Here is a 12,533-nt window from a genome sequence, read left to right on the forward strand (position 1 = left end):
TCATGACAACCTGTGGGGGGTTGCACCTGGAGGACGCAGATTGCCTATACGCAGACGCTTCGATTTTCGCCCCTACTGAAAGCTGTCCACCGCAGCCGGGATTCAACCCGATTCCATGAGTTCATTACCAGAGGGCTCAAACACTGAGACGTCTTGGTTCAGCAAATTCTAAAAATCAGCAGAATCTTTATTAAATCTATGAAACATATTGCCAGGGGGCGCTCGGAGCGAAATACGTTGAAGTGGCGTTCGGAGAAAAAGGACGAAGTGAATCGGCTCCGGACTAGAAGGACGTACCTAAAGCTTGGACCTTGTAATTCCACCTGCACCGGCTCTGGCAACCTAGCCCTAGTCGCCAATATCGTGACAAATCTGGTGGAGGTCAGGTCTGATGTCCCGTACTTCTCCGCTAAGCAGGAATGCTGGTCATATATTCGAGGAAACGCCTGTTCACCGCACCAGCCGCAGGCAACGAGGCCTACCACCTGAGTTTTCCCCATAAGCTATGACTGCCGGCAGCCACGACGTCGTCACAATGCCTGGAGCGGCCCCTACTTACGTGACGTTTCAGAACCCCCGCGTCCCAAAGACCTTTCACGGGGACACCTATGAGGACGACGACGACTGGGTGCAGCACTACGAAAGGGTAGCTACCTTCAACCTCTGGGATGACGCCGCCCGGCTTCGCAACGTCTACTTCAGCCTTGAAGATGGCGCTCGGATATGGTTCGAGAACCATGAAGACCAGCTGTCTTCCTGGAGTGAGTTCAAGCGTCATCTTGCCGCTGCTTACGGTAGCTCAGATCGCCGCGAACGGGCCGAACGCGCTCTCCAATCTCGGGTTCAAATCCCTAACGAAACCGTCGCGGCATATATCGAAGACATGACACGCCTCTTCAAGCGGGCAGACCCTACAATTTCCGAGGACAAAAAGCTGCGCTACCTCATGCTTGGCGTTAAAGAGCAGCTTTTTGCTGGCCTGGTGCGCAGCCCACCGAAAACTGTCGCAGAATTCCTTGCGGAAACATCCACGATAGAAAAAGTGCTTCAGCAGCAAGCTTCGGCACAGAATCGTACCGTCCAAGCCACCTCCGTCTCTGCCGAGTTACCATCGCATGGCATGGACGCATCGGCGGTACGTGAGCTCGTATGTTTGATTGTGCGCGACGAACTCAGACTGCTGTATGGCGCACATCAACCAGCTTCTACCTCCATTGCGAGCGTTGTCCGCGACGAAGTGCAGCAAGCGCTCCGGCCTCCGTTTCCAAGCGGTGAACCTCACCCTGCTTCTCCTCTTACACCACCTGAGTGCCAGCGTCCCACATACGCCGAGGTGCTACAATACTCGCCACCCCAGTCGCCGACCCTCATTCGTGCTAACGTAGCTGCACCGACAACACCGGCCCCCGTGATCCAGTACGTAACGGATTCCCGACAGTCTAAACGGAAAGCAGACGAGTGGCGTACCCCTGACCGACGGCCTTTATGCTTTCACTGCGGCGAACCGGGACATGTCTATCGGCGTTGTCCCTACCGTTGAATGGGCCTCGAAGGTTTTTCCGCCGATTCTCCGCGGCCTCGCTACGGCGAACGGCCCCGAGCCGTTGAAGATTTCCTCAATGACCAGCGCCACGGTGTTCCGTCTCGTCTGCGGCAATCTCGATCACCGTCGCCCAGGGCTCGCCCTTCGCCATCTGCTGCGAGGTCCTCATGGGCAGCGCAGGGCCGATTGCCCAGGCCCCAGCGGGAAAACTGAAACCAGCGACCTTCGGGGGTAGACTCGCTGGACATCGTTGCGCGGGAGACCCCCCATCGACGAGGACACGGAAACTCTACGAATCGACATTGGAAAAGTCCGCGGTTGCCGATTATAACGCTACCTCGACGCCACCACGACGCACCTGCAACGGCGACGAATTGCCGGTGGAACCGACGACACACCAACGCACCCGCAACAACGACGAATTGCCGGTGAAACAGACAACGCAACAATGCACCCGCAACAACGACGAATTGCCGGTGAAACAGACGACGCAACAATGTACCCGCAACAATGACAAATTGCCGGTGGAACAGAAGACGCGACAACCCACCCGCAACGACGAAGAATTGCCGGTGGAACGGACACCGCAACACCGCGCCTGCAACGACGAATTGCAGGTGAAGCATACCGCGTACACCGACGCAGAGCACTCAAACACTCAGAAGCCTGATATTCGCGAGAAGCTGTCGTTGGACATACCAGTAATACTGGATGGTCGCCATGTTCGAGCTTTGTTGGATACTGGCGCTGATTATTCTATTTTGAGCAGCCAGTTTGCCGCGATTCTTAAGAAGGTTTTGACTCCGTGGGCTGGCACACACGTTCGCACTGCGGGTGGTCATCTGGTTACTCCTCTAGGCATGCGCACGGCCAGGGTTCAAATTCAAGAGTCGACATTTGTGGTAAGCTGCTTCGTTCTGAAAAGCTGCTCACGTGACCTAATTCTGGGCGTAGATTTTCTTCGTGAATATGGCGCAATTATTGACCTCCGGGATTTTAAGGTCTCGTTTTCAACTGAGAAAGCAGTGGCCCTCAGCAGTACACAGCGACCACTCGATGTGCTTCGAGTTTATGCAGACAGTGTCACGCTGCCACCCCGAACCAGCACCTTCGTTAATGTCAAATGCAATGCACTTCACGATGGTGATGCAAATAGCCGAAACTAACCTCTCGTTACTGATGACGCAGGGAGTCTGCGTGGCTCGCAGTTTGATCCATCTTAACTGTGGTCAGTTCAAGGTGCTTGTTACCAATTTTTCGCACGAGTATCGACACCTTTTTCGGAATACTTCCGTAGCTTTCGCGGAACGCATATCTGAAGTCTCCGAGTGCTTGTCCACAGAAACCGTGGCACCGCCCACATCCCTCGACAACCTCGATATTGTCACGGTGTTGGCGAGTGGGGCTAGATTAACAGAGCCGGTACAGGTAGAATCACACGGTCCAAGGTTTAGATACGTCCAGCGAGTCCGGAGCCGATTCACTTCAACGTCGTCTTTCACTCTGAGCGCCCCCTGGCATTCCTCCCTCCTTAAGCGTAACGCACACAGTTACACGTGCACACAAGCGTACAAAAGCAACCTCCCCCCTCAAAAAAAAGTTTGTAGATGTAGTTTGTCAGTCACCGTGCAAAGTACGGCTTCAGTCGCAAGACATGAACTGTCTCTGGACGAGGTAGCCGACGGCCTGTGTGCTCTGATCCATCCGGGAGCACCTCGTAATTGACCTTACTGATGCGTCGCACGATTTTATACGGTCCGAAGGCGGTCTGAAAGGCCGCGGCGTCGAACAGGAGTCCACACCCACACCTGGTCCCCGGTGTTGTAGGAAGCTTGTCTGTGGCGGAGGTTGTACCGGCGTGAATCCCTGTCCTGTTGCTGGGTGATGTGGACGCGTGCTAGTTGGCGTGCTTGCTCAGCATCTTGGGCAAACTGCTCGGCGTCAGAACAAAGTTCGGTATCTGTTTGGTAAGGGAGCATTGCGTCCAGCATCGTCCGAACCTCCCTGCCGTAAACGAGGCGAAACGGCCTGAAACGTGTAGTCTCTTGGACTGCCGTATTGTATGCGAACGTCACATATGGTACGATCGCATCCCAAGTCTTGTGCTGGGCGTCGACGTACATCGCAAGCATATCCGCGATGGTCTTATTAAGCCTTTCCGTCAGCCCATTGGTCTGCGGATGGTAAGCAGTAGCTTTTCGATGCGCCGTACCACTGAGATGAAAGACTTCGGCCATCATTTTTGAAGTAAAGGCAGTCCCTCTATCAGTAATAATACAGGTAGGAGCACCGTGCCGTAGTATGATCTGGTGTACAAAGAAATGGGCAACTTCAGACGCTGTACCACTAGGTAACGCTTTGGTCTCGGCATAGCGAGTCAGATAGTCTGTGGCGATGATTATCCAATGGTTGCCACCAGAGGACCGAGGGAAAGGACCGAGAAGGTCCATGCCGACTTGATCAAATGGTGCTCGTGGTGGTATTATGGGCATGAGGAGGCCCGCAGGCTTTGATTGCGGAACCTTCCGACGCTGACAATGCCGACAGCTCTTGACATAGCGCTTAACAACAGTGGCAAGGTTGGGCCAGTAGAATGTCTGTCGTATCCTAGCAAGTGTGCGAGAATAGCCCAAGTGGCCAGATGTTGGTTCATCGTGGCACGCGGAAAGGATTTCCTCTCTCAGAGCTGTGGGTACCACGAGGAGGTAGGTTCTTGACTCGGATCTAGAGTTCTGCTTATAAAGCACACCACCTCTCAGGCAGAAAGTTGAGAGGCTCCGAGAAAAGCACTTAGGTATGGTGGCTGGCTGACCTTCTAAATAATCAATCAGTGCTCGTAAATCTGGATCTGCACGCTGCTGATGTGACATATCTGAAGCATCAACAGCTCCGAGGAAACTGTCAGCGTCATCCGTGTCTGGTGGAGCGAGCTCGACAGGCGCGCGGGAGAGCGTGTCAGCATCTTCATGCTTATGTCCGGACTTATAAACAATAGTGAGATCGAACTCCTGTAGGCGAAGGCTCCATCGCGCCAGGCGGCCGCATGGATCACGCAGGTTGGCCAGCCAACACAAAGAATGGTGGTCAGTGACAACTTTAAATGGGCGACCATAAAGATAGGGGCGAAATTTCGCAGCAGCCCAAATAATGGCGAGGCATTCCTTTTCAGTAGTTGAAAAATTCGTCTCGGCGCGGGATAAAGTACGGCTGGCATAGGCGATGACTCGTTCAACACCCTCTTGACGTTGCACGAGAACCGCCCCAAGGCCAATGTTACTGGCGTCGGTGTATATTTCTGTCTCCCCCTGCTCATCGAAATGGGCTAGAACAGGCGGCGATTGGAGACGGAGACGCAGCTCGGCAAAAGCAGCTTCTTGTTCGTGCGTCCAAACAAAAGGGGTGTCTCCCCGGGTGAGCTGAGTCAGCGGTTCAGCGAGATCAGCGAAGTTATCGATAAAACGCCGGTAGTAACTGCACAAGCCGAGAAATCGGCGAACAGCTTTCTTGTCACGTGGAATCGGAAATTCCGCAACAGCAGCAATCTTGTCAGGGTCGGGCTTCACGCCGGCGGCGCTGACGACATGGCCGAGAAATTTAAGCTCTCGGTAGCCAAAGTGGCATTTCTGTGGCTTAAGTGTCAAGTTAGCGGATCGAAGGGCTTCGTGTACTGACTGACCGCAGGCGCTGAAGATGTTGTGCAAATGATTCTGCGAAGACCACCACGTCATCTAGGTAGACTAGACAACACTGCTATTTAAGGCCGGCGAGGACAGTGTCCGTCATCCGCTGAAATGTGGCCGGCGCGGAACACAGGCCGAAAGGTAGAACTTTAAATTCGTAAAGGCCGTCGGGTGTGACGAAGGCCGTCTTCTCACGATCTCGCTCATCGACCTCAATCTGCCAGTAGCCACTTTTTAGATCGATGGACAAAAAATACTTTGCACGCCGAAGGCGGTCGAGAGAGTCGTCAATCCGCGGCAAGGGGTAGACATCCTTCTTGGTTACGGCGTTCAGTTTGCGGTAATCGACGCAAAAACGTAACGTGCCGTCTTTCCTTTTAACTAGAACGACCGGGGAGGACCACGGGCTATTGGAAGGCTGGATAACCGCATCTTCGAGCATTTCCTTAACTTGTGACTTAATAACTTCGCGCTCGGTCGAAGAGACGCGGTAGGGGTGCTGGCGGATTGGGCGCACATTATCGAACGTCACGATCTGGTGCTTGGCGATGGGAGTTTGATTCACTTTTGACGACGATGCAAAACACTCTTTGAATTCGAGTAACAATGAAAACAGCTGGTCGCGCTGGCTGACCGATAGCTCTGAGCTGACATCGAGATTGTCGAGGGATGTGGGCGGTGGCACGGTTTCTGCTGACAAGCACTCGGAGACATCAGATATGCGTTCGGCGAAAGCTACGGAAGTGTCACGAAAAAGGTGCCGATACTCGTGCGAAAATTTTGTAACAAGTACCTTGGACTGACCACGGTGAAGATGTATCAAACTGCGGGCCACGCAGACTCCTTGTGTCAACAGTAACGATACGTTAGTTTCGGCTATTGCGTCACCATCGTTAAGGGCATTGCATTTGACATTAACGAAGGTGCTGGTTCGGGGTGGCAGAGTGACACTGTCCTCATAAACTCGAAGCACATTGAGTGGTCGCTTTGCACCGCTGAGGGCCACTGCTTTTTCAGTAGAAAACGAGACCTTAGAATTCCGGAGGTCAATAATTGCGCCATATTCACGAAGGAAGTCTACGCCCAGAATCAGGTCACGCGAACAGCTTTTCAGAACAAGGCAGCTTACCACAAATGTTGATTCTTGAATTTGAACTCTGGCCGTGCACATGCCCAGAGGAGTAATCAGATGACCACCCGCGGTGCGAACGTTTGTGCCAGCCCACGGAGTCAAAACCTTCTTGAGAACTGCGGCAAACTGGCTGCTCAAAATAGAATAATCAGCGCCAGTATCCAACAGAGCCCGAACATGGCGACCATCCAGTACTACGGGTATGTCCAACAAAATCTGCTCGCGAATGTCAGGCTTCTGAGTCTTTGAGTGCTCTGCGTTGGTGTACGCGGTCTGCTTCACCTGCAATTCGTCGTCGTTGCAGGTGCGTTGTTGCAGCGTCCGTTCCACCGGCAGTTCGTCGTCGTTGCGGGTGCCTTGTTGCGTCATGTGTCCCACCGGCAATTCGTCGTCGTTGCGGGTGCGTGGTTGCGTCGTTTGTTCCACCGGCAATTCGTCGTCGTTGCGGGTGCGTGGTTGCGTCATTTGTTCCACCGGCAATTCGTCGTCGTTGCGGGTGCGTCGTTTCGTCGTCTGTTCCACCGGCAATTCGTCGTGGTTGCAGGTGCGTCGTGGTGGCGTCGAGGTGGCGGTATGATCGGTAAACGCGGACTTTTCCAATGTCGATGCGTAGTCTTTCCGTGTCCGCATCAATGGGGGGTCTTCCGCGCCGCGATGTCCAGCGAGCCTGCCCCCGAAGGTCGCTGGTTTCAGTTTTCCCTCTGGGGACTGGGCGAGCGGCCCTGCGCTGCCCATGAGGAACTCGTAGCAGATGGCGACGGGCGAGACCTGGGTGACGGTGATCTAGATGGTCGCAGACGAGACGGAACGATCCGGCGCTGATCATTGACGAAATCTTCAACGGCTCGAGGCCGTTCGCCGTAGCGAGGCGGCAGAGAATCAGCGGAAAACCCTTCGAGACCTAGTCGACGGTAGGGACAGCGCCGATAGACATGACCCGGTTCGCCGCAGTGAAAGCATAGCGGCCGTCGGTCGGGGGTACGCCACTCGTCTGCTTTCCGTGTAGGCGGTCGAGAATCTGTGACGTACTGGATCACGGGGGCTGCTGTTTTCGGCCCAGCTACGTTCGGAGGAATCAGGGACGGCGACGAGGGCGGAGAGTATTGCAGCACCTGGGAGTATGTAGGGCGGTGACACTCTGGTGGTGTAGGAGGAGGAGTAGGGCCAGGTTCACTGATTCGAAATGGAGGCCGGAGCGCTTGCTGCACCTCGTCGCGGACAACGCTGGCGATGGAGGAAGGAGCTGGTTGAGGTGTGCCATACATCAGTCGGAGTTCGTCGCGCACAACGGAACGTATGAGCTCCCGTAGCGCCGATGTGTCCATGCTATGCGATGGGAACTCAGCAGAGACGGAGGCGGTGTGGATGGTGGGATCCCGTGCCGAAGCTCGCTGCTGAAGCACTTTCTCTATAGTGGCTGTTTCAGCAAAGAATTCTGCAACAGTTTTCGGCGGGCTGCGCACCAGGCCAGCGGAAAGCTGCTCTTTGACGCCACGCATGAGGTAGCGCAGCTTTTTCTCCTCGGACATCGTAGGATCCGCACGCTTAAACAGGAGCGTCATGTCTTCAATATACGCCGCTACAGTTTCGTTAGGCATTTGGATCCGAGTGTGTAGAGCGCGTTCGGCCCGTTCGCGGCGATCTGAGCTTCCGTAAGTTGCCGCAAGATGACGTTTGAACTCACTCCAAGACGACAACTGCTCTTCATGGTTCTCGAACCACGTCTGAGCGTCATCCTCGAGGCTGAAATATACATTTCGAAGCCGTGCGGCGTCATCCCAGAGGTTGAATGTAGCTACCCTTTCGTAGTGCTGCAACCAGTCGTCGACGTCTTCATAGGTGTCCCCGTGAAAGGTCTTTGGGACGCGGGGGTTTTGCAACGTCACGTAGGTGGGGGTCGCGCCAGGCATTGCGACGACGTCGTGGCTACTGTTAGTCATGCCCGAGGGGGAAAACTCAGGTGGTAGGCCTCGTTGCCTGCGGCTAGTGCGGTGAACGGGCGTTTCCTCGAATATATGACCAGCACTCCTGCTTAGCGTAGGGGTACGGGACATCAGACCTGACCTCCACCAGATTTGTCACGGTGTTGGCGACTGGGCCTAGATTAACAGAGCCGGCACAGGTAGAATCACACGCTCCAAGGTTTAGATACGTCCTGCGAGTCCGGAGCCGATTCACTTCAACGTCGTCTTTCACTCTGAGCGCCCCCTGGCAATATTAGCTCAGAGCTATCGGTGAGCCTGCGTGAACAGCTGTTTTCATAGTTACTTGAATTCAGAGAGTGTTTTGCATCATCATCAAAAGTGCATCAGACTCCCATTGCCAAGCACCATATTGTGACGTTCGATGATGTGCGCCCAATTCACCAGCACCCCTACCACGTCTCTTCGACCGAGCGCGAAGTTATTAAGTCACAAGTTAAAAAAATGCTCGAAGATAATGTTATCCAGCCTTCAAATAGCCCATGGTCCTCCCCAGTCGTTCTAGTTAAAAAGAACGACGGCACGTTACGTTTTTGCGTCGATTACCTCAAGCTGAACGCCGTAACCAAGAAGGATGTTTACCCCTTGCCGTGGATTGATGACTCTCTCGACCGCCTTCGGCATGCGAAGTACTTTTCGTCAATCGATCTGAAAAGTGGCTACTGGCAGGTTGACGTAGAGAGCGAGATCGTGAAAAAACAGCCTTTGTCACACCCGACGGACTTTACGAATTTAAAGTTCTACCTTTCGGACTTTGTTCCGCGCCAGCGACATTTCAGCGGATGATGGACACTGTCCGCGCCGGGCTTAAATGGCAGTGTTGCCTAGTCTACCTAGATGACGTGGTGGTCTTCGCAGAATCGTTTTCACAACATCTTAAGCGCCTGCGATCAGTACTCGAAGCCCTTCTATCCGCTAACTTGACACTTAAGCCACAGAAATGTCACTTTGGCTACCAAGAGCTTAAATTCCACAGTCATGTCGTAAGCGCTGCCGGCGTGAAGCCCGACCCTGACAAGCTTACTGCTGTTGCGGAATTTCCGATTCCACGTGGCAAGAAAGCTGTTCGCAGATTTTTCGGCTTGTGCAGTTATTACCGCCGTTTTATCGATAACTTCGCTGATCTTGCTGAACCGCTGACTCGGCTCACCCGGAAAGACACCCCTTTTGTTTGGAGTCAAGAGCAAGAAGCTGCTTTTACCGAGTTGCGTCTCCATCTCCAATCGCCGCCTATTCTAGCCCATTTCGATGAGCACGGTGAGACAGAAATCCGCACTGACACCAGTAACATTGGCCTTGGGGCGGTTCTCGTGCAACGTCCAGAGGGTGTGGAACGAGTCGTCGCCTATGCCAGCCGTGCTTTATCCCGCGCCGAGATGAACTATTCAACTACTGAGAAGGAATGCCTCGCCATTATTTGGGCAGCCGCAAAATTTCGCCCCTACCTTTATGGTCGCACATTTAAAGTGGTCACTGACCACCATTCCTTGTGTTGGCTAGCCAACCTGCGTGACCCATGCGGCCGCCTGGCGCGATGGAGCCTTCGCCTACAGGAGTTTGACCTTAATATAGTCTATAAGTCCGGACATAAACATGAAGATGCTGACGCGCTCTCTCGTGCGTCCGTCGAGCTCGCTTCACCACACACGGGTGACGCTGGCAGTTTTCTCGGAGCTGTTGATGCTTCAGATATGTCTCATCAGCAGCGTGCTGATCCAGAGTTGCGAGCCCTGATCGATTATTTAGAAGGTCAGCCAGCCACAATACCTAAGTGCTTTTCTCGGAGCCTCTCAGATTTCTGCCTGAGAAGTGGTGTACTCTATAAGCACAGCTCTAGATCCGATACTAGAACCTACCTCCTCGTGGTCCCCGCAGCTCTACGAGAGGAAATCCTTTCCGCGTGCCACGATGAACCAACTTCTGGCCACTTGGGCTATACTCGCACACTTGCTAGAATACGCAAGACATTCTACTGGCCCAAACTTGTCACTGTCGTTAAGCGCTATGTTAAGAGCTGTCGGCAATGCCAGCGTCGGAAGGTTCCGCAATCAAAGCCTGCAGGCCTTCTCGTGCCCATAATACCACCACGCGCACCGTTTGATCAAGTCGGCATGGACCTTCTTGGTCCTTTCCCTCGATCCTCCAGGGGCAACCGCTGGATAATCATCGCCACAGACTACCTGACTCAATATGCCGAGACCAAAGCGTTACCTAGTAGTACAGCGTCTGAAGTTGCCCATTTTTTTGTACACCAGATCATACTACGGCACGGTGCTCCTACCTGTATTATTACTGATAGAGGGACTGCCTTTACTTCAAAAATGATGGCCGAAGTCTTCCTCCTCAGTGGTACGGCGCATCGAAAAGCTACTGCTTACCATCCGCAGACCAACGGGCTGACGGAAAGGCTTAATAAGACCATTGCGGACATGCTGGCGATGTATGTCGACGCCCAGCACAAGACTTGGGATCCTATCCTACCATATGTGACGTTCGCGTACAATACGGCAGTCTAAGAGACGACACGCTTCACACCGTTTCGCCTAATTTACGGCAGGGAGGTTCGGACGATGCTGGACGTAATGCTCCGTTGCGAAACAGATACCGAGCTTTCTACCGACGCCGAACACTTTGCCCAAGATGCTGAGCGAGCACGCCAACTAGCACGCGTCCACATCGCCCAACAACAGGACAAGGATTCACGCCGGTACAACCTCCGCCACAAACAAGCTTCCTACAACACCGGGGACGAGGTGTGGGTGTGGACTCCTGTTCGACGCCGTGGCCTATCAGAAAAGCTGATTTGCCGTTACTTCGGACCATATAAAGTCTTGCGGCGCCTAAGCGACGTTAACTATGAGGTCCTCCCAGATGGCCCAGAGCAGAGAGGCCGTCGGCTACCTCGTCCAGAGACAGTTCATGTTCTACGCATGAAGCCGTATTTTACGCGATAACTGAAAGACGGCATCTGCAAACTTTGTCACGGGGAAAAGTTGACCTAAAATGGTCAAAACTCATTTTACGTACTTCTGGTTGGTGTCCCTGGATTCCGCTCGTCTTCAGGAAACCAGTGATATCAACGGAAGTATTGTAGGGTCTCACTGTCTAGGGTAAAAACACGAAATCAGCGGAGCTCATGTGGAGTTCGTCCGTTGTCCTCTGCCGCCAGGTGGCGCCGACGTGGGAGTCTCTCCTGTGTACTTCCGAGCCAGCAGACCAACTCTGGCTTATCCAACGCGCGGTGGAGGCCGCGGCATCCCAAAGGATCCCCACCGACCTCCTCTAAGTCAGCGCAACCGGCCCTTTGACTGGTCCCCTGTTTTTGGGCGCAATAGAAGAGTTCACCACCACCACCACCAAACTTTTTTTTTCGTTTGCTTTTGTTCGCCCGTGTGCACGTGTGCCGTGTGCGTCACGCTCAAGGAGGGAGGAATGCCAGGGGGCGCTCGGAGCGAAAGACGTTGAAGTGGCGTTCGGAGAAAAAGGACGAAGTGAATCGGCTCCGGACTAGAAGAACGTACCTAAAGCTTGAACCTTGTAGTTCCACCTGCACCGGCTCTGACAAACTAGCCCTAGTCACCAATATCGTGACAATATGGCCTTTATTTTAGTAGACTCCTGGTGCATAAGTGAAATGTGTGTGTAAAAAGCCGCAGTGTGACTAAAACAGATAAGTGTTGTTGAAGTTGCAACTTTCGATTTGGTACCTTGTACTTGTCGACAGCATCCATGATCTCCAGGGGGCTCATCATCATCGGCGTCACCACGCATGTGGCACCGTAAAGAAGGGCCGTCATAGTGTACAGCATCCCGGACTGGTGGGTAATGGGGCTCATCGCCAGCTTCACGTCATACTCTCCCCAAAGCACATGTGGCCTGCATTAAAGAGCGGCACGATCAGCACAGTGATGAAACAGAAAAATTACATGCCAGAATACAGCTTTCGTAAAGTATTTAGATCCGCAGACTGGAGAGAAGGCTGGGAATTAATAAGGAGCAAATTTTCCCTCGCTGTAAAGGTTTAACGAAAGGCGTACAAGTGAGTAATGAATGCATACATGTTTAACCAAACACGGATGCGTGATGGAATAGCAGTGATAAAGTATCTGAGGAGTGATGAAATATCTTGCAGCTTACAGATATAGTTTTTCTGAAATGTCGCCTTTGCCAAAAGCAACTAGGTATTCGGGATTCGA

At 53.3% G+C, this 12,533-nt stretch overlaps 1 protein-coding gene across 2 annotated transcripts in view; it reads right to left on the reverse strand.

Moving 5' to 3' along the window:
- The window catches only part of LOC146191956 (uncharacterized), an 84,383-nt gene that overhangs the window by 17,656 nt on the left and 54,194 nt on the right, over window positions 1-12,533 (reverse strand). For both annotated transcript variants that reach the window (XM_084602349.1, XM_084602347.1), the window contains exon 6: window positions 12,045-12,213. In XM_084602349.1, coding sequence (XP_084458475.1) covers window positions 12,045-12,213 — 169 coding nt within the window. The remainder of the gene's footprint in view (window positions 1-12,044; window positions 12,214-12,533) is intronic.

Source organism: Amblyomma maculatum, chromosome 4 (assembly GCF_055883805.1).
Source record: "Amblyomma maculatum isolate TAMU_Amacu chromosome 4, ASM5588380v1, whole genome shotgun sequence".
NCBI classification, from domain to species: Eukaryota; Metazoa; Arthropoda; class Arachnida; order Ixodida; family Ixodidae; genus Amblyomma; species Amblyomma maculatum.